This window comes from Cibotium barometz, chromosome 50 (assembly GCF_041138505.1).
Source record: "Cibotium barometz isolate CiBa-2024 chromosome 50, ASM4113850v1, whole genome shotgun sequence".
Lineage (NCBI taxonomy): Eukaryota > Viridiplantae > Streptophyta > Polypodiopsida > Cyatheales > Cibotiaceae > Cibotium > Cibotium barometz.
This window is the reverse complement of record NC_141095.1, coordinates 35,415,125-35,438,072: the sequence shown is the minus strand read 5'-3', so window position 1 is coordinate 35,438,072 and position 22,948 is coordinate 35,415,125. Positions and strand designations below refer to the sequence as shown.

The following is a 22,948-nucleotide window of genomic DNA, read 5'->3' as shown; positions in this document are numbered from 1 at the left end:
GAGAAGTGTGATTTACCAAATAAGAGAATAATCCTAAAGTCAAGTCACAACATGGGCTTGTAAAAGCCATGATCATCTTAGTAGAATAGGATATGACATGACATGAGAAGTGAGATGTACCACTAAGAAACTAGTCTTGAATTCAACGCCCGCAATAATGGTATTTATGGTTCGCAACACCCTTAAGGGTGGTTTGAGTCTATGTTGATCAGCCAACTGCAAAACTAAGTTAGTAGGCTCTAAAATCTTTGATCCTAACTCTTCCATAGTTTTCTCTATCATTAGATTGACATCTGATCCACCATTTAATTGTGCTCTAGGAATTGACACATTACCTATGGTTACATCTATAATAGGGGCTTATATGTCTAGGAAAAGATCCATTATACGCATATCTTTTGCCTCCCTTGGCTTAGGGTTTAATCTATCAATTTCCCCTCTAACTCTACGTGCTCTTCTTCTTACCATTTTTTGGTAGAGCTATTATCTGGAAGACCTTTAGCCTTGATCATACTTCTTGCCATCTCAACAATCACCCTGTTTTTACGTTCAGCAACTCCATTTTGTTGAGGTGTATGGGATATAGTAAGCTATCGCTTAATCCCATGGCTCTTGCAATACTCTGCAAATTCACCTGCTGATGTGAATTCTCCTCCTCTGTCTAATCTGAGTTTCTTCAGCTTCTTGCCAACTTCATTCTCCACCAAGGCATGCCATTCTTTAAAATTCACAAAAGCTTGGTCTTTACTCTTCAGGAAATATACCCATATCCCCCTACTCCACCTCAGCTTGAGCATTGTTGCTTGACTCCTTTGTTGAAGTAGAGGACTTCAACGTTCCATTCTTCTCATCTGTAGCCTTCTTTCGACATTCTGTTTGAATGTGACCAGGCTTCTTACAGTAGAAGCACTTTATCTTCTTCTTCTTATCCTTTGTAGAAGAAGAGGGGCTACTAGAGTCTTTACCTTTTCCTTTCTTTGAACCTGCAGAGAGAAGGCGGAATCATCTCCTTGCAACCTCTTCTTTCGTAGCTCTTCCTCTTGTAGCATCGCACAAAAATCCTCAAAATTGAGTGGAGGAACTCTCACCTGAGTATTCAGAGAAGTTGCCAAACTATCATACTTTGGAGGAAGAATGCGAATACACCATCTAGCAAGATCTTCACTCTTGATAGCAACACCAATTGCTGCCATCTGATCTCTCAAGTTCTTCACCCTTGTAATGAATTGCTCCACAGACTCTGTCTCGGACAATTTCTCATTCGCCAGTTGATTTTCAAGATTCTGCTTTCTTGTTTCATTGGTTGTCTCATACTGGTGTTTGAGAATTGTCCACGCTTCTACAGTAGTATCCACATGCTGAATTAACGTCAAAACATTATCTTTGACGCTTGTGACAATTGAGCATAAGGTGTCTGCATCCCTTCGACTCCAGGCTTGGACTTCAGCCGGATCAGGTTGAATGATTTGACTAGGGTCATTAAGATCTAGCATAGGAACAGGCTTCTGATCTGCTCTAGTAGTAGTATCCCAAAGCTCATAAGCATTGAGAATCGCTTTCATCTTGAACCTCCATAGAGTATAGTTAGATCCATCTAACTTTCCTTCAGTACCCCATGCTGGGAGCCGCACACGTGAAGGTGCGTTTGCTGCGGGTTGAGCCATCTCTCCTAATCTCCTTAGACAAAACCTTCTTGTCTAGAGCCTATGCTCTGATACCATGTAAGAAATTACGAAACAATAGAAGCCAAGATCTTTGTAGTAGACAAGAGAAAACACAGAGATATGGAGAATCAAAAATTTTTGATTACTGTATGCAATTACAATAGATAGCTACCGCTTCCCAGCCATGTGCTTCGGTGAAGAAGCTTTGATAGCTGACTGGCGAAGGCTATATGCAAAAAGCGTGGGTGAAGAGTGATTTTAGTGGAAAAGACCGTCTCACTAAATAGGCTTTGCGTGCATGATTTTTCATCATGCAATCATAAATGACCACCGAATCTATATTCCGGTTGGCCTGCAAAGTCTGCATGGAGTTTAGCGTAAACGGCCCTTCGGGCCCGGGGGGAGTCATCTCCCCCCCGGACTCCCTGCAGAGAGGCGCCCTTGCCCCCCTCCGCACCTTCCCCCAAGTAGGCTGGTGTGAAACTGTGCGCCGCAACGGACCGAAAATTTATAGCCCATATGTAGTATGTGTATAATAACTCAGGGCATATGCATGTAGCCTAGTTGGCAGTGTGCCAACCTTCTCCAGAATCGTCTCATGCTATCTAGCCACAATCGGCCACCATCCGATGTTTAAACCGGGACCTACTAGTAGGCGACCCGTGCTACTCATAAATGCCTTCTCCTCATATAGGGGGGCTCACAGAGTAGAGTTAGTCGGTGCGCCTGCGTAGTTACCTGAGGGAAGAGCACTAATATCCAACACCCCCCCTCAATGTCCAAGGTGAACTACCATTGCAGCCCAATGCCGAGTTGTTGTAGATGTCGCTCAGGGTCTTTCTCCCAAAAGCCTTAGTGAAGATGTCACTCCAGGGTCTTTCTCCCAAGCGCCTCAGTGAAGATGTCTGCACAATTGTCCTCTGTTGGACAATAAACCAAATCCACCACTTCATCCATGATAAGCTCTCGCACAAAGTGATACCTGAACTTCAATATGTTTTGTACGAGCATGAAACACAGGATTTCGTGCAATCGCCATGCAACTCTGGTTGTCACATAGTAACTCTGTAGGTTGCTCCTGGACTGCTCCTATGTCTGCCAAAAGCCTCCTCATGCCTCACATGAGGCAAAACATGCTGCTTTGTATTTAGCCTCCTCAACCATAATGCCTCACATGAGGTAAAACATAATGCTTTGTATTTAGCCTTAGTAGAAGAAAGAGCAACAGTAGGTTGCTTCTTACTAATCCATGAGATAACTCCAGATCCAAGTGAAAAACAATAGCCTATCACTGATCTCCTGCTATCTATGTCTCTTGCCGAATCTGAATCACAATATCCTATCAAGGTGGTTTCTCTGCCTCTCCTGTAAGTGATTCCATAATCCAAAGTACCACTGATGTACTTTAGAACACGCTTACCTTCTTTCCAATGGCTTTCTCGAGGCTTATTAGAAAACCTGCTTAACTAGCTTCACAAATGTCAGGGCGAAGCTTCAAGTTAACTTCAAAAGGAGTACTTACGGACTTACACTCAGACATACCAAATGCTTTTAGTAATTCAATGGCATACTTCTTCTGTGAGAGATGAAGATTCTATCTAACTTCTGCCAAACTTCAATTCCCAAACAAAAGTGCATAAGTCTGAGATCTGTCATCTCAAACTCCATACATAATGCTGACTTTGTTTGAGCAATCTTCTCTTCATGATCTCCAGTAAGAGTAAGAACATCCACATAAACAGCAATCAACATGTACCTGCCATTCTCTTCAAAAATGTACAAACTTGCATCAGAAAGACTTCTTTTAAAACTGATACTTATCAAGTACCTGTCAATCCGCTGATTCCATGCACGTGGGGCTTGCTTTCGCCTGTACAATGCTTTCTTGAGTCTGCAAACTTTATCTTCTGAGCCTGGGACCTCAAAGCCTTCCGGTTGTTCCACATACACCTCTTCCTTGAGGTAACCATTCAGAAAAGTGGATTTCACATCCATTTGCATGACTGACCATCCTCTCTATGCTGCTAATGCTAGGATGGTGCGGATAATAGTCAATCAGGCTGTGGGAGCAAAAGTGTCCTTGTAATCAAAACCTTCTACCTATGCAAACCCTTTAGCTAATACAAGTCGAGCCTTGTACTTATCCAATGAACCATCAGATTTGTACTTAGCTTTATACACCCACTTGGATCCAATTACCTTGCGTTTCTTTGGACGATCCACAAGATCCCAAGTGTGGTTACGCATTATGGAATCATACTCTGTTTGCATGGCTTCCATCCACTTTGCATCTATTTCAGCTTCTTTAAAGCTGGTGGGCTCCTGAACTTTCTGCAACTCTGCCATAAGAGCATAATTAACAAGATGCTCCTAAGCCCTCCTTTGCTCCTCTATTCTCTTGGAACAGCGAATTTCAGAAGGCCCCTCATCAATGGCTGGAGGCTCATTGCCGTCCAAAAGTTGTGTCACCCATTTAGGCAATGGCTTCTTCCTGTTGGGTTCTTCAGGCTCATCCTCATCTTTTTCATCATGTTGAACTTCTTGTGGTCTCCTGGTGGTCGTGGTTGATGGGCAGGGGTTTCTTGGTTATCTGAAGAAGGACCCTCCTCCTCCATTTGATGCGGTTGCTCCACAAATACCACATCTCGACTCACAATGATCTTCTTATGAACAGGATCATAGAGTCGGTAACCCTTCGACTCTTCACTATATCCCACAAAGATACATTTCTGGCTTTTGAAGTCCCACTTGGTTTTGGAAGCATCTGGCACATGCACAAAACAATCACATCCGAAAATTCTGAAATGTGCAACTGAAGGCTTCTTACCAGAAAAGGCTTGTTGAGGGGTCACCCCTTTCACTGCTTTGGTGTAGCTTCGATTCAAGATGTACACAGCAGTGTTTACTACTTCAGCCCAAAAAATATGTGGAAGACCTTTAGCCTTGATCATACTTCTTGCCATCTCAACAATCACCCTGTTTTTACGTTCAACAACTTCATTTTGTTGAGGTGTATGGGATGTAGTAAGCTGTCGCTTAATCCCATGGCTCTTGCAATACTCTGCAAATTCACCTGATGTGAATTCTCCTCCTCTGTCTGATCGAAGTTTCTTCAGCTTCTTGCCAACTTCATTCTCCACCAATGCATGCCATTCTTTAAACTTCACAAAAGCTTGGTCTTTACTCTTCAGGAAATATACCCATATCCTTCTACTGTAGTTGTCGACTCGATCAGCGTCATGAAGTAAGAGGAACCACACCCAGTGCTGTCATGTTCATCTTTCCGTAGAGATCTGTGTGGACGAGTTGAAGAGGAGCTTGTGCTTTGCTTGCTTCTTGGAAAGGGTTGCCGATGCTACTTGCCCATCATACAAGCTTCACATGCATCTGGCAAATCACTTAAAAACTGTAGATCTGCCACCATCTCAGATTTGCACATCTCTTTCAAGAGAACAAGACTAAGGTGACCAAATCTTTCATGCCATAGCATACTTGTATTCACATTACCAACTGCTGTTGTGAAAGCTGTAAGCTGATATAGGTTGTTGCTTCTAGTTTTGCCGACAAGTGTACCATCAAAATTCAGAATTTCTGCACCACTCTTGTCAAAGTGAACCTTCAGATCACGATCTGTCATGGCCGCAACTAATAACAGATTCCTTTTGATATCTGGCACATAAAGCACATCTGACAGCACCATCATTTGACAAAAAAGAAATAGTACCTGAACCTTTTGCTGGGCATTTGGCATCATTCCCAAGTGCTACCGTGATGTCATCTCCCACTGGTTGTAGGGAGGAATACCAATCTTTATGTTGACTGGTCATGTGTCGGGTCGCACCACTATCGATGATCCAATGATCATCAGTTCTAGTTGTATGAGTTGCACAGATTTCTTGAATAGCAACCCATAACTCCACCTCAGCTTAAGCATTGTTGCTTGACTCCTTTGTTGAAGTAGAGGACTTCAACGTTCCATTCTTCTCATCTACAGTCTTCTTCCAACATTTTGTTTGAATGTGACCAGGCTTCTTGCAATAGAAGCACTTTATCTTCTTCTTCTTTTTATCCTCTGCAGAGAAGAAGAGGGTTACTAGAGTCTTTAGCTTTTCCTTTCTTTGAACCTGCAGAGAAGGCAGAATCCTCTCCTTGCAACCTCTTCTTTCGCAGCTCTTCCTCTTGTAGCATGGCACAAAAATCCTCAAAACTAAGTGGAGGAACTCTCACATGAGTATTCAGAGAAGTTGCCAAACTGTCATACTTCGGAGGAAGAATGTAAATACACTGTCTAGCAAGATCTTCACTCTTGATAGCAACACCAATTGCTACCATCTGATCTCTCAAGTTCTTCACCCTTGTGATGAACTGCTCTACAGACTCTGTCTCGGACAATTTCTCATTCGCCAGTTGATTTTCAAGATTCTACTTTCTTGTTTCATTGGTTGTCTCATACTGGTTTTTAAGAATTGTCCACGCTTCTACAGCAGTATCCACATGCTGAATTAACGTCAAAACATTATCTTTGATGCTTGTGACAATTGAGCATAGGGTGTGCATCCCTTCGACTCCAGGCTTGGACTTCAGCCGGATCAAGTTGAATGATTTGACTGGGGTCATTAAGATCTAGCATAGGAACAAGCTTCTGATTTGCTCCAGTAGCAGTATCCCAAAGCTCATAAGCATTGAGAATCGCTTTCATCTTGAACCTCCATAGAGTATAGTTAGATCCATCTAACTTTCCTTCAGTACCCCATGTTGGGAGCCACACACGTGAAGGTGCGTTTGCTGTGGGTTGAGCCATCTCTCCTAATCTCCTTAAATCTTCTTGTCTAGAGCCTATGCTCTGATACCATGTAAGAAATTACGAAACAATAGAAGCCAAGATCTTTGTAGACAAAAGAAAACACAGAGATATGGAGAATCAAAAATTTGTGATCTGTATGCAATTACAATAGATAGCTATCGCTTCCCAGCCGTGTGCTTCGGTGAAGAAGCTTTGATAGCTGACTGGAAGAAGTGAGAGCGAAGGCTATATGCAAAAAGCATGGGTGAAGAGTGATTTTAGTGGAAAAGACCGTCTCGCTAAATAGAGCTTTGCGTGCATGATTTTTCATCATGCAATCATAAATGACCACCGAATCTATATTCCGGTTGGCCCGCAAAGTCTGGATGGACTTTAGCGACATAAACGGCCCTTCGAGCCGGGGGGAGTCATCTTCCCCCCGGACTCCCTACAGAGAGGGGCTCACGCCCCCCTCCGCACCTTCCCCCAAGTAGGCTGGTGTGAAACTGCGTGCCGCACAACGGGCCCAAAATTTACAACCCATATACAGTATGTCTATAATAACTCACCGCATATGGCAGTGTGCCGACCTTCTCCAAAATCATCTCATGCTATCTGGCCACAATCGGCCACCATCCGGTGTTTAAAGCGGGACCTACTAGGTGACCCGTGCTACTCATAAATGCCTTCTCCTCATATAGGGGGGATCACAAAGTAGAGTTAGCCGGTGCCTGCGTAGTTACCCTCCTGAGGGAGGAGCAGTGATATCCAACACCCCCCGAAGGTGAACTACCATTTCCGCCCAATGCCGAGTTGTTGTAGATGTCGCTCCAGGCTCTTTCTCCCAAGCGCCTTAGTAAAGATGTCTGCACAATCGTCCTTTGTTAGACAATAAACCAAATCCACCACTTCATCCATAATAAGCTCTCGCACAAAGTGATACTGAACTTCAATATGTTTTGTACGAGCATGAAACACAGGATTTCGTGCAATCGCCATGCAACTCTGGTTGTCACATAGTAACTTTGTAGGTTGCTCCTGGACTACTCCTATGTCTGCCAAACGCCTCCTCAACCATAATGCCTCACATGAGGCAAAACATGCTGCTTTGTATTCAGCCTCGGTAGTAGAAGAAAGAGCAATAGTAGGTTGCTTCTTACTAATCCATGAGATAACTCCAGATCCAAGTGAAAAACAATAGCCTATTTCACTGATCTCCTGCTATCTCTGTCTCTTGCCCAATCTGAATCATAATATCCTGTCAAGGTGGTTTCTCCACCTCTCCTGTAAGTGATTCCATAATCCAAAGTACCACTGATGTACTTTAGAACACGCTTACCTTCTTTCCAATGGCTTTCCTGAGGCTTATTGGAAAACCTGCTTAGAACTAGCTTCACAAATGTCAGGACGAGTGTTACACAAGTAGATAAGACCTCCCATAAGTCTCATGTACAATTCTACCAATGCAGATGCATCTTCCTTTGAAAGCTTCAAGTTAACTTCAAAAGGAGTACTTACGGACTTACACTCAGACATACCAAATGCTTTTAGTAATTCAATGGCATACTTCTTATGTGAGATGAAGATTCTATCTGACTCCTACCAAACTTCAATTCCCAAACAAAAGTGCATAAGTCGGAGATCTATCATCTCAAACTCCATACATAATGCTGACTTTGTTTGAGCAATCTTCTCTTCATGATCTCCAGTAAGAGTAAGATCATCCACATAAATAGCAATCAACATGTACCTGCCATTCTCTTCAAAAATGTACAAACTTGCATCAGAAAGACTTCTTTTAAAATTGATACTTGTCAATCCACTAATTCCATGCACGTGGGGCTTGCTTCTGCGCATACAATGCTTTTCTGAGTCAAAAAACTTTATCTTCTGAGCCTGGGACCTCAAAGCCTTCTGGTTGTTCCACATACACCTCCTCTTCCTTGAGGTAACCCTTCAGAAAAGTGGATTTCACATCCATTTGCGTGACTGACCATCCTCTCTATGTTGCTAATGCTAGGATGGTGCGAATAGTAGTCAATCTGGCTGTGGGAGCAAAAGTGTCCTTGTAATCAAAACCTTCTACTTGTGCAAACCCTTTAGCTACAAGTCGAGCCTTGTACTTATTCAATGAACCATCAGATTTGTACTTAGCTTTATACACCCACTTGGATCCAATTACCTTGCATTTCTTTGGATGATCCACAAGATCCCAAGTGTGGGTACACATGATGGAATCATACTCTGTTTGCATGGCTTCCATCCACTTTGCATCTATTTCAGCTTCTTTAAAGCTGGTGGGCTCCTAAACTTTCTGCAACTCTGCCATAAGAGCATAATTAACAAGATGCTCCTGAGCCCTCCTTTGCTCCTCTATTCTCTTGGAACGGCGAATTTCAAAAGGCCCCTCATCAATGGCTGGAGGCTCATTCCCGTCCAAAAGTTGTGTCACCCATTTAGGTAATGGCTTCTTCCTGTTGGGTTCTTCAGGCTCATCCTCATCTTTTTCATCACCATGTTGAACTTCTTGTGGTCTCCTCATCGCTGCAGGGACCGGTTGAACTGCTACTACTGGTGGTCGTGGTTGATGGGCAGGGGTTTCTTGGTTATCTGAAGAAGGACCCTCCTCCTCCATTTGATGGGGTTGCTCCACAAATACCACATCTCAACTCATAATGATCTTCTTATGAGAACAGGATCATAGAGTCGGTAACCCTTCGACTCTTCACTATATCCCACAAAGATACATTTCTGGCTTTTGGAGTCCCACTTGGTTCTTGAAGCATCTGGCACATGCACAAAACAATCACATCCAAAAATTCTGAAATGTGCAACTGAAGGCTTCTTACCAGAAAAGGCTTGTAGAGGGGTCATCCCTTTCACTGCTTTGGTGTAGCTTTGATTCAAGATATACACATCAGTGTTTACTGCTTCAGCGCCCAAAAAGTATCTGGAAGACCTTTAGCCTTGATCATACTTCTTACCATCTCAACAATCACCCTATTTTTACGTTCAGCAACTCATTTTGTTGAGGTGTATGGGATGTAGTAATCTATCGTCATTGAAGGCTTGCACAGTTATAAATCACCCCCTTAGCATAATTTAACAATCCAAGTTATGGATATCTTTAATTGCCTGCCAATGCTTAGTTCCTAGGCAATGCATGAACTTTAAAAGTTGTGACACACCATATTGGATGTCTGGCTGTGAGTAACATAAATAGATTAGGCATTTAAAAGCTTAATTGTAAGTGGTTATTGTTGAATGGTTCACTAGCATCCTATAGACTAAGCTTTACACTAGGTTCCATTGGTGTAGAGATTAGTTTGCAACTTTGCATATTTAACCTCTTGAGCAATGCCTTGATGTGAGTAGTAGTGCAAAAGACCAACATCTCAAATCTCAAAATTTAAGGCAAGGTCAGCCTTGAAAGCTATAATAAAATCCTCATTGGTGCTTGTCTCACCAGCATGTCACCTACATAGAGAATGACAAAAAGAAAATCATGCTTGTCCTTCTTCACATACAAAGTGCTTTTGCGCAGAATTGTTTTGAAATCCTTATCCAATTAAGTAGGTATGAATCTTCTGGTATACCAAGCTCTAGGAGCTTGTTTCAAACCATATAAAGCTTTATTAAGCTTGAATATCTTCTTGACTAGGCTAGGCAAAACCATTGGTTGAATCACATAAACTTCTTTCTACAAGTCACCATTCAAGAACGCTATTTTGATGTGTAATTAGTGCCCTTTCCATCCATGATGGGGTTGCCAAAGCAATAACGAATTGAATAGTGGTCATTTGAGAAGTGGGAGCAAAAATTTAATCATAATCAATCCTGTTCTACTGGTCATAACCTTTTGCAACAATTCTGGCCTTGAATCTATCAACGGATTCATCTTCCTTTCTTTTGATTTTGAAAACCCACTTAGTACCAATAGCTTTCTTGCAAAGTGGTAGATCCACTAAATCTAAGTACCATTTTCTAAATGGTATTAATTTCTTCTTACATGGCTTTCACCTTATTTAGATCTTCTTGAGCCTCTTCAAAAGACTCAAGTTTATCTATATCATGTAGAGAAATAAGAAACACAAAGTCAACAATATCTGTTGAAGAAGTGGTTCTAGCATCGAATCAGGTTCTACTCTACAACGAAGTAGACAATTTTCTATCCTACAAAGTGCTTTTAACCCATTAGACATAAGCCTAGATTCAATGATTCATTAATGAAGTTGGTGCATTAAATCCTTGAGCATTCCCCCCTTTCAACAAGCAAGGATCAACAGATGTAGTACTACTATATATCTAACAATCTAAATGGAAAGGGTAAGTTGTTGAACCTCCTAGTTAAATGCACTTATGGCCGAAATCATCTAGAAAGTATGACACTTAAGGAATGGGGGTATTAATTTATTCCAACAAGAGATCATCACATAGAGACGAAAGAAATACAACACACGACTACTTTTAAGCAAAATATCATAGAGTTGCGATTTATTCAGTGTAATGATCTTTGACTGATTCCCAATCAACACTAGCAGAATGGTGAAGATAGCTAAGAAGCCTAGAAAGGAGGGAAAAAATATCACAGATTAGGGGGTAAGATAGGAAAAGGTCCACTTCAAGCCAAAAGTAGCTCTTGGGCAAGCTAGTCAAACAAATTATCATGCAAGAAGCTTGTTGCGCATGATCGTAATATTTGACCATTGTATGATTTGAGTTGGCTAGTCATACATTGTCAATTTAGCAACTATTGGATAAAAAAATGAAGAACACACCAAAAGAGGAATCTTAACTTTATAGAGCCTATTTTTAATGCTTTTAGAGGCCCTTTTGGATTCTTGTGAGAAAAAGTAACAAGTTGTAACATCTTGATTTGACAACTTCAAAGAGAAGTACCTTTTTTTTGGCATAATGTATATACATGCTAAAAAAAGGTTAAAACAAAATGTTATGTAAACTTTGAATTACTTTGCCATTGTAATTTCATGAAAGAACTCAATGGTGTTGGTCGTTTGCCAAGTGTTTTGCAACTCGGTAGCATGTGAGAACTGATTTCATAGATGTTCATTGCCTAGGGAAGATGTGGAACCCACTCGGCATGCCGTAATGGACAAGTAAATTGTCCATACACTATTTATAAGCGCAACGTTGTGCACCATTCACAAACACAACCTTCATATTATCGTGCACTTTTGGTAACAAATGCTTGTTGGCCACTGTAATTTTTTGGAATTGGTAGTGTCTAGTGTGAGTTTGATTTTTGTAAAAGTTACCTTTTCTTAAAGTGTCCGCCTTGACGACAGTTGAGGTAAGCCAATGCTCACAATATTAAATGTTGTCTATGAATTGGAAATTTTGCATATTGACTCATGGGTGGGTGGCTTCTTTGTGAATGCTCACCTCGTGTATTGGCTCTAATTTTCTAATTAGAGACGTGAACTCAAGAGGTAGGTTTGGAAGAGTGCCCGATTGTGAAGAAATGAGCCTTTGACAAACCAACCTCCACGTGTTGCTTGCCAGACCATCATCACAACTTTTGTGGGACTTAAGAGCGTGTCCCCATAACAAGATGATCTAAGAGCGTGTCCCCATAGCAAGACGATCTAGGGGATGTAGAGAGTCGGCACCGTCCCCATAGGCATGCGCTCGAGCTTCGAGGCGTCCTCATGTGTGATTGATAGGAGGAGGCAAAGTCAATGTAGATGCTTACGAGGGGTACACTATGTTTAACTGCATGCCTGCCAAACCGTCGGTGATAGCCGTCCTTCTAATTCATGGTGCAGGCCAGAAAAACAAGACCAATTTATTGCAAGGAGGTTTTTTTAAATTAAAATTCTAATGTCTACAATGCAGGCAAGACGGATACACCCCAAATAACGTGGTGGAAGATGTGCTACAAGCGGTTTCAGGCGTCAATCACTATGGGGACAAGATGAAGTGCACGGAGTCGTTTCTTGCTAGCGTTGTTGTGAAGGTGATCGATCTAGTGGTTCATGGGAAGACATACTCTAGCACCAACTTTTGTTTTGAAGTTGGAACTTGAACCGTGCATGTGTGCTTCTAGGTGCCAATGTCCATGTACTTAAGCACTCATGTTTTGGGGACAGTGAAAATTGTGAGTGGACGAGAAGTGACAGTTATTAGTTTGTAATTAAGCCTCTTTCCTTTTCATGACGATGACTAACGCGGACGCGAAATGAGTATGAAATGCGGTTAATTTATTCACTACAGCGAGCCTCAGCGGACGGAGAAAAAGATCAATACACAATAGTCTGTAGCGTCGTCTCTACATTTCGCCATAGTCAGCACTGAGCAGAGCTTCACATTCCACCATAGCCAGCAGAGCTTCGCCATGTCCAAGCCATGGGGCATCGGCGCCTGGGCCGCCGAGGCGGAGCGCGCAGAAGCAGAGGAGAAAGAGGCCGCCGCTGCTTCCGCCGCCGCCGCCGCCGCTGCAGCTCCGTCGGAGGCCTTCCCTACCCTAGTCGAGGCGGCCGTAAAGCCCAAGAAAAAGAAGCAGCATCAAACCTTATCCTACGCCGAGTATACCCTTGGCCAGTCCGTGGCCCCCGGAAGCAAGTTGCGTTCCATGTCGGATTCGCGCGGTCTCACTACCGAAGAAATGATGATGCTGCCGACGGGGCCACGGGACAGATCTGGCGAGGAGGAGCAACGGGGCGGCCTGGGCGGAGCCTTTCGGGACTACAGAGGGGGTTCGGATCGGTTCGATCGCGAGCGGGATCGGGGCAGCTTCGGCGTGGGCTACGAGCGGGACAGAGAAGCGGGAGGCTTCCTGCGAGATAGAGAGAGGGATGAGCCGTCCCGTGCAGACGATAGCAGCAACTGGAGCTCGTCGAAGAAGACTACGTTTTCAGGAGCAAGAGGAGGAGGTTATGATGGTGAAAGAAGGGGATCTCGCCTGGCTGACCGAGACCTGCTCCCCTCCCGTGCAGATGAGGTTGATAACTGGGGTTTAGTAAAGAAATCCCTACCCCTGGCCCCTGCGGATGCACGTTCAAGCGGAAGAAGAGAGACCTTTGATGAAAGCCGACAACATTTTCGTGCAGATGAAGAGGATAATTGGGTCTCATCCAAGAAAACCCTACCACCGCCACCAGTTGCAGCACCAGGGCATGATGCTGTGCATGTGCATTCACGTGCGGATGAAGTAGATAACTGGTCCTCCTCCAAGAGAACCCTAGCAGGTTCGCACATGCAGGAGGTGAGTGCAGAAGCTGAAGGCCGTTGGGGAAGAAGGCAAGCGAATCAGCAGCAGCAACCTATGGAAGAGCTGCAGAGAAGACGCCTTGTTTTAGCACGACGAAGCGGGCCTCCTAGTTCCTCCCCCCCTCCAGGGGTCAGAGGTGATGGTGCAGATGCATCAGACGCTTTGCCTCCTCCGGGGCCAAGGCCCAAGGCCAATCCATTTGGCTCTGCACGACCCCGAGAGGATGTGCTTGCTGACAGAGGATCAGATTGGCAAAGGCCTGAGAATGAACATGGTGTGAAAGAGCGAGATAGCAGGCCCTCCAGCAGCCATTCCAGCAGGCCTGACACCCCTGAAGTTTCAGCAGAACCCACTGTCAGGCCCAGGCCCAAAGTCAACCCATTTGGCAATGCTAAACCTCGAGAGGTTCTTCTGCAAGAGAGAGGCAAAGACTGGCGCAAGCTTGACTTTGATCTTGAGCACCGTGGAGTTGATAGGTACTCTCTTGCCCTTTTTACCTAGGATTTGGTGTGATTGTCAAGTCATGTGTGGCTGGCCGCTGTCATAGCTAGTGTTTATAAAAAAGCACATTTAGCCATGTTTGGTTTTCTTTCTAACAGCAATGCTTTCCATGTTGGCACTTAGGCAGTTGTTCTATCTAGGCCTCTGTTTTCTTAGGGTCGCTTGTTTTATCCTCATGTGGCTTCTATGCCAAGGGAGCACACAAGTCAGCCAGGTGAGGCGTTTGTGGTCTATTTTCTCCTTTCTTCCCTGTTTGGAGACTGTCTATCTTGGCTTATTTCAGCTTGGTTTGGACCTACATCTAGTAATGGTGGGCAGTAACACTGTGACAGAAAATGTTGTGCAGAGAAGAGGACATTTCTTGTGGCCTTTTTGAAAGGCATGTAGGGCCAGCATAGTGTGCAGAGCGATCAATTGAAGTGGAGCCAAAAGACCAAAGATGATAGCATCTGCTGAACTATGGGTACACCATGTGTGCACTCAATTGCCTACTGGAATACCTACTTCTGACTAAAATTAGGGGTATTATGGGCAGACCAGCTTATACGCCTCACCTGGCCTGTCATGCCTTGCTGTGGTTTTCTTTTGCTGCTGTTCTCGGATTCCTGCTCAATGCTTTCTGCTGGGTCGTGCATCTTTTGCTCTGTTCTAAAGCTTCCCCCTAATTGAAGATATCATTGTTTGGCTAAAGCAGTTCAAAGCAGCAAGTGCACCAAATTTGCAGCTGATTATGATCCACTTTGCAGTTTGTAAGTGATAAATACCCCAGTGCCCCCCCCCCCCCTGCGCGGGCCCTTCTTCCTGCGAGCCCCTTCCTCCCTCTCCTAGATCACTCTGTAGTCACAATCTAATACTCGGCCAGCGGTGGCTTGGTCTTCCAGGTTGAAGGTGTTACAACCTGTACTAATGGGAGCCTGCTGGGATTTGAGCTTGCGTCCTCCCTTACCAAGTCACAAGGTCACACGGTTTCTTTTTCAGAATCTGTTCTTTTTGGTAGGTGGGAGTGCTTAGACATAACCCCCTCCTCCCTTCAAAAAAATAAGAAACACATCACCATGAGATGGATTGGATGGCGAGATGGACCGGGGACAGGCAAGGCTAGCATCCGGGTGGAGTTTGATTAGCATTTTGTTGCTCTCCGGTTCAAAGCAACGGGCCAGATTGTTTGGGAAGGCGGAGTGGAGAATGGGATTTACAACTCTCAGCACTCTCTTCTCTAATAGGCACTCAGCTCGGTGATTTGTGGCATTTCCATTTTGGCCACTTGAATGTGGATGCGTTGCGGTGGGCTTTATGGGACCATATGGTGGATGGCTTGCTAGATGTAGGCTGATAGCAGTCTCGAGGCCCGTGAGGGTAGCGCTGTGGCGGTATGGGACGTCATGGAGTAGAGATTGGTCGGTGCGTCTTGCTAGTTAGCTCAGCTTGTGGCTCGGTGGGGACAACCAAGTCTTGTGGGTTTTACCCATGGCTGTCATGGTTGGGTGGTGAGTTAGGTTTGCATCCCCTTCAGGTTCTATGGCTTTGTTTTGCAGGTTCAAAGTCATGTTTGAGGATTGCTCTACGAGGAGACCCTTGGGGATTTGACAGTGGCTACGACTGTCCATACCTTATACCGATCTCCGACGACTTCAATACCTAAGATGACTCCATATGAGGCTTATTTTGGCAGGAAACCAGATGTCTCCCATTTTCGTGTGTTTGGGAGTGATGCCTACGTTCACATTACAAAGAAGCAAAGGGGGAAGCTTGACTCAAAGTCCTAGATGCTTGTATTTGTGGGATATAACTCTCTTTCCAAAGGCTATAGGTTATATGACCCAGAGCGGAACAAGGTGGTTGTTAGCAGGGATGTTATCTTTGATGAGCATGTTCCAACCTCCATTGTTGATGAGCCACCATTTCTTCGAGAACCAGATGAGTCTGAGAATGACTCCCAAGCGATTGTTCTTGCTAGATAGCCTTAGTTAGTTGTAGAGGTTGAGCCCGAGGTTGGAGATGAGCCCCCGTAGCAGCAGGAGGCTCCACGTTCTGTTCGAGTACCAAAGTGACTGTTGGACACCATTTGGGAGTCAAGTGTTATAGAGTATCCCTCCGAGTGGACCACAGAGGATGGACCTAGAAGATCGCACAGAGTTCGTGATAAAAGTCAATTAGAGGAGCTGTTAGAGGTGAACTATGCTTTTATGTCTTGTAGCATTCGGGACAAAGAGCGCACTTCCGAGGCCGCCAAAACGGTCCGTCATTGGTGTCAAGTGGGTCTATAAGACCAAGTAGACTTTTGATAGGCCGGTGGACAAGCACAAGGCCAGACTTGTGGCTAAGGGCGATGCTTAGCGGCCATCGACTATGAGGAATGCATTGACAGCGAGGATGACCACGATTCGTACAGTTCTTGCCCTTGCCTCTTCTCAGCGGCAGTCTCTGGTATAATAAATGGATGTAAACTTTGCGTTCCTTAATGGTGACTTGCAGGAGGAGGTGTATGTTGAGCAACCTCCAGGCTTTGAGGTTTTGGGATCAAAGGGGATGGTTTATAGGTTACGGAAGGCCTTGTATGGTCTTAAGCAGGCTCTTAGGACTTGGAATCAGAAGATTGATTCCTTCTTTCTACGGATAGGTTTTTAGAGATGAGTTGTTGCAGATCCTAACTTGCATCGCTTTCGGGACCGCGGTATGGCCACGTTGATTATCCTTTATGTGGATGATCTCATTCTCACTGGCGGTCATGAGCTATGACGAAGGTTGCCTTGTCAAAGGAGTTTGAGATGACCGACTTAGGCTTACTCCATTTCTTTTTGGGATTGGAGATTTGGCAAATCCAGAGGGGGTTCTTTGTTTCTAAGCAACAATATGTTCATGAGTTACTGGAGACCTTTGGGATGGAGAACTGCAAGCTTATTTCTTCACTGATGGACCCGAACACCAAACTTACTATCAAATCCCCACCGGATCTCCTCGTGATCGTTCCTGGTACGAGACTCCAAACCTGCAAACAAACAAACAAACAACAAGGGGGTGCAGGCCTGACTCACCTCCCAACCATGATAGCCGTGGGCAAGCCCACAGTCTTGGCTGTTCCCACCGAGCCACGAGCTGAGCTAACTAGGTTGACGTACCGACCAATCTCCCCCATACCGCCACGAAGCTACCCTCGTGGGCCTCGAGATTGCTGCCGGCCTCGGCTGCATAAAGCAGGTGCACGTGTGCACTAGATCCAGGCTCCAAGACCATAGAGCTCTCACAAACTCGCGAGACTCTCTATATCCCAATAACTAACCTTGGCCACCCTTTTATAGGCTCTTGGCCGGTCATTTGGCGTCCACACTTGGACGCCCGCTCGTCCATACTTGGGTGCCCGCTCGTTAGTCTATCCCTAACTCAGCTCGCCAATCAGCCTGCCTAGCTCCAAGCTTCCCCAAACCTCGAAGCTAGTCTTGTGTGCGTGTAGCACACGGTAGATACACACTGTGCACATGACATACTCCCCTTCCTCTAAGAGCTCACTAAAAAGCCAGGGTAATCTCTCTAAAGAGTAGTCAATGTCTCCCATGTAGCGTCCTCCTCAACACGATCCTTCCACTTGATCTTGTATTCCGTGATAAGCGTGTAACGCAATCTTCTTTCACGAAATCCAAGAATCTTTTCAGGTTCGTGCGGAACAAATGTCATGTCCTCGACATCTATAATTTCTTGAGGAGTAACTAACTGGTCTGCTCCACCCAGTACTTCCCTAAGTCTACTGACATGAAATACAAGATGAACTTTCACATGAGAAGGCAAATCCAATTCATATGCAACTGAACCAATCCGTCGTGTAGTATCTAGGGGATAATTTCGGAGATCGACCTGTCCGTAAAGTCTCGGAATCTTTCGGAACCTGCAAATACACCATTTTTCCTTCAGAGAACTCTCTGGGTGAAGATGTCTATTAGAATAAAATCTGTCTCGGTCTTAAGCACTTCTAATAGATTCCTTAGCAACTTGTAACATTTCCTGCATATCTTGCAAAAAATTACGTGTTGCATCATGCTGAAGTCCTGAGAATCCTACTGTAACAGGTGATCTAGGTTAAAAACCATACATAAGCACGAAAGGAGTAAAACCTGTACACGTATGCTTAGTACTGTTATATGCAAATTCTAACATAGGAAGATAATCCTCCCATGAACTCTGTCTTTTGGATACATATGCTCGAAGTATATCCTTCAAAATCTGATTCACTCTTTCAGTCTGGCCATCAGATTGAGGATGATAAGAGGAACTCAAATTCAAAGTTGTTTCCAACTTCTCAAAAACAAGTTTCCAAAAGTACTTAAGAGAAATCGATTAGCAGGAGCGAAATATTTCACGAAGATAGATTTACGTATTGGTTATCACCAGATACGTATTCATGAAAGGCATGTCGAACGAACCGCCTTTCGGACCAAGTAGGCCATTACGAGTTTCTCGTATTACCTTTTGGGTTAACCAATGCTCCAGCCACTTTCCAGCAAATGATGAACGATCTTTTTCGTGAACATTTGGGGAAATTTGTGATGGTGTTCCTGGATGATATTTTGATATATAGTCGTACTCTTGAGGATCATGTCAGACACCTCACGGTTGTCTTATCTATTTTACGACAGAATCGACTATATGCTAAGTTAAGTAAATGTGAGTTCTTTATGACCGACATCATTTACTTGGGACACAAGATCACTAGAGATGGATTGAGCATTGACTATGACCGAGTTCAGAAGGTTCTGGACTGGCCTATACCGCGAACAGTGAAACGATTTGGTTCTTTTCTCGGTTTTGTAGTTTTTCTTCGGAAATCTGTACGGGAGTACTCTCAGCTCACACTACCGATGACCGACTTATTGAAAGGTCGTGGACGTAAGTCAAATCAGCCTATCACTTGGAATAACGATTTGGATATGGCCTTCAGACTTTTGAAAGATAAAGTCAAGGAAGCACCTATCTTAGCATTACCTGATCCTAGTCGGCCTTATGTTCTTGAAACTGATGCCAGTGACTATGCTATCGGGGCTGCTTTATTTCAAGATGGTAGATCGGTTGCTTTTGAAAGTAAAAAGCTAGATGACACTCAATCTCGTTGGCCAACCCTTGAGAAGGAGCTTTATGCTGTGATTCATGCTCTCAAGGTTTGGAGACATTATTTATATGGCTCCAAGTTTGTGGTATGATCATCAGTCAATCAAGTATACGTGTGATGCGGATGATTTGAGAGGTAGGAAAGCTCGTTGGACAGAGTTAATGCAAGATTTTGATTTTGAGATCCGTTATCGGAAAGGGTCCATGAATAGTATTGCAGATGCGCTTAGTCGGATTAGAGAGGTGAATACTTTGTCGTTCACCGAGATTTCTACTGACTTATTTCAGTCATTGAGAGGACTTTGCAAGACTGAGAGTTATTTTGGTCCATTTTGGCAGAAGATCCAGGATGGGAGCTCATTGATCGACCAAGACTCGATGACTGAGTAGTCTACTATTCAGGTTGCAGGAGTCCAGTGGATGATTCGGAATGGTTTGCTATTCCATAATGACAAAATTTGTGTATCACAAATCTCGGACATTAGGTCGAAGATTCTTAAGGAGTGTCACGACGCTCCTTCTGCTGGACACCCTGGGGTACACAGGACACTATCATTAGTGAAACACACTTTTTATTGGCAAAAGATGAAAGGGTGTGTAGACGATTATGTTCTTAAGTGTCAAATTTGTCAGACAAATAAAGCTGAACGCTTTAGACAGGCTGGGTTGTTGCATCCTTTTGCAAATCCTAGGTAATAAATGGGAAAGTATTTCCATGGATTTTATTAGTGGATTGCCAAGAACACATCAAGGCCACGATTCTATTTGGGTTGTGGTAGATCGCTTGACAAAAATGGCTAGATTTTTACTGACCCGGAAGACTATTACAGCTACGCAATTAGCACGGCAGTTTATCGAGCAATTGTTTAGACTGTACGGGTTACCGCAGGACATAGTAAGTGATAGGGACTCTAAGTTTACGAGTGATTTTTGGAAACTTGTTTTTGAGAAGTTGGAAACAACTTTGAATTTGAGTTCCTCAGATCATCCTCAATCTGATGGCCAGACTGAAAGAGTGAATCAAATTTTGGAGGATATGCTTCGAGCATATGTATCCAAAGACAGAGTTCATGGGAGGATTATCTTTCTGTAACACGCGGAAGCTCTGGGTAGTCTTCTTTCAGCCCTAAACACTCTTGGAAGCCTTCTGATGCAAAAACGCACCATCTGATGCAAAAAGGCAAGTAGAGAGAGAGTAGAGAGAGAGAGAGAGAGAAGTGCTGGAAATTCAATATATACTATGGTACAAAAAGGGTACATGTTTGCAGCCATGGGCTGCCTTCATAAAAAGGTGGTTAACACCAAAATCTGTCCCCTATGGGACCTCTAAGGATCCAAACCCCTAGTGGGATTGAATGATTTCATTGATGAGCACTTGGGCCTATTTATAGGTCCCTTGGACAATGTAGGAGATGGCCGACTGCTGGTCGGCCAATTCAGAATTCTTTTAATGCTCCTTTTAGCAAATCCGAATGGATCTACTCCTGGCTCATGATGCGCATGCTGCTGCCCGACTGGACTCCAGTCCACACACTCTAGCGCCTGCAGCCGACTGATGTTTTTACCATCTTCTGATGCGTTTCAGCCGCCTGGTTCTGTGAGCATCCTTTTGGTTCTTCTTGCTCCAAGTCCTGCTCCAGTTTACACTGTCATCAGTGTTCTGTGCTCTATCATCCTGGTTCTACTCTTTATCTGGCTGCCTCTTCTGGATCTAGCCCTGAGAATGTCCATGGCATCTATGATGCACATGACATCCCCCTCTGCTAAACTTGATGACGGGAATCCAACCTGCTCTTGGATGATTGTCATCATCCCAATCCTGTCCCGAAGTCCCTCTGTCATCATCCATTCCTGGCAACCCTTTTTCTCTGAAAATCCGGTCTGTTCTCCAAACCACTCTGTCTCTTATGAAGATCTATGCATCTGGTTCCTCTAGTCCACCATCCCTTCCTGCCCTGACTCTGAACACCGTCTTGGTCTTCATTCCTGGAACTGAGTCTGGCACTCTCACATCACCCTTGGAGGATCAACCTCCCTTGGGACCGTTACCTGAGAACCTATCTGGCTCACGGAACTGCCATCCCCATCTGGCATTGTGGAACACCACCAACAAACCTCCTGGGAGTTCTTCCCGCTTCTGTGCTCCTCGCCTTGGGCTTCGAATCCGTGTACTTTCTTGTACCTTGGACCTGTACACCATCATCTGGGACTGAATCAGTGTTTAGCTTTGCTGAGCCTGATGCTCTGATACCAATGTAACACGCGGAAGCTCTGGGACTCTTCTTTCAGCCCTAAACACTCTTGGAAGCCTTCTGATGCAAAAACGCACCATCTGATGCAAAAACGCAAGTAGAGAGAGAGTAGAGAGAGAGAGAGAGAAGTGCTAGAAATTCAGTATATACTATGGTACAAAAAGGGTACATGTCTGCAGCCATGGGCTGCCTTCATAAAAAGGTGGTTAACACCAAAATCTGTCCCCTATGGGACCTCTAAGGATCCAAACCCCTAGTGGGATTGAATGATTTCATTGATGAGCACTTGGGCCTATTTATAGGTCCCTTGGACAATGTAGGAGATGGCCGACTGCTGGTCGGCCAGTTCAGAATTCTTTTAATGCTCCTTTTAGCAAATCCGACTGGATCTACTCCTGGCTCATGATGCGCATGCTGCTGCCCGACTGGACTCCAGTCCACACACTCTAGCGCCTGCAGCCGACTGATGTTTTTACCATCTTCTGATGCGTTTCAGCCGCCTGGTTCTGTGAGCATCCTTTTGGTTCTTCTTGCTCCAAGTCCTGCTCCAATTTACACTGTCTTCAATGTTCTGTGCTCTATCATCCTGGTTCTACTCTTTATCTGGCTGCCTCTTCTGGATCTAGCCCTGAGAATGTCCATGGCATCTATGATGCACATGACATCCCCCTTTGCTAAACTTGATGATGGGAATCCAACCTGCTCTTGGATGACTGTCATCATCCCAATCCTGTCCCGAAGTCCCTCTGTCATCATCCATTCCTGGCAACCCTTTTTCTTTGAAAATCCGGTCTGTTCTCCAAACCACTCTGTCTCTTATGAAGATCTATGCATTTGGTTCCTCTAGTCCACCATCCCTTCCTGCCCTGACTCTGAACACCGTCTTGGTCTTCATTCCTGGAACTAAGTCTGGCACTCTCACATCACCCTTGGAGGATCAACCTCCCTTGGGACCATTACTTGAGAACCTTTCTAGCTCACGGAACTGCCATGCCCATCTGGCACTGTGGAACACCACCAACAAACCTCCTGGGAGTTCTTCCCGCTTCTGTGCTCCTCGCCTTGGGCTTCAAATCCGTGTACTTTCCTGTACCTTGGACCTGTACACCATCATCTAGGACTGAATCAGTGTTTAGCTTTGCTGAGCCTGATGCTCTGATACCAATGTAACACGCAGAAGCTTTGGGACTCTTCTTTCAGCCCTAAACACTCTTGGAAGCCTTTTGATGCAAAAACGCACCATCTTGCAAAAACGCAGGTAGAGAGAGAGAGAGAGAAGTGCTGGAAATTCAGTATACACTATGGTACAAAAAGGGTACATGTCTGCAGCCATGGGCTGCCTTCATAAAAAGGTGGTTTGTCATGGCCCTGTGAAAATGGAACAGTACAAGTGTGGGCATGGTGGTTGCAGAGTCAGAAT

General features: G+C 44.5%; 1 protein-coding gene across 1 annotated transcript in view; it reads left to right on the top strand.

Moving 5' to 3' along the window:
* The first annotated feature begins 12,687 nt into the window (after positions 1–12,687).
* Positions 12,688–22,948, top strand: part of LOC147610066 (eukaryotic translation initiation factor 4B2-like) — a 31,214-nt gene continuing 20,953 nt past the window's right edge. The window contains exon 1 of the mRNA XM_086787372.1: positions 12,688–14,154. Within this exon, the coding sequence (XP_086643498.1) occupies positions 12,803–14,154 (1,352 nt within the window). The 5' untranslated portion in view covers positions 12,688–12,802. The remainder of the gene's footprint in view (positions 14,155–22,948) is intronic.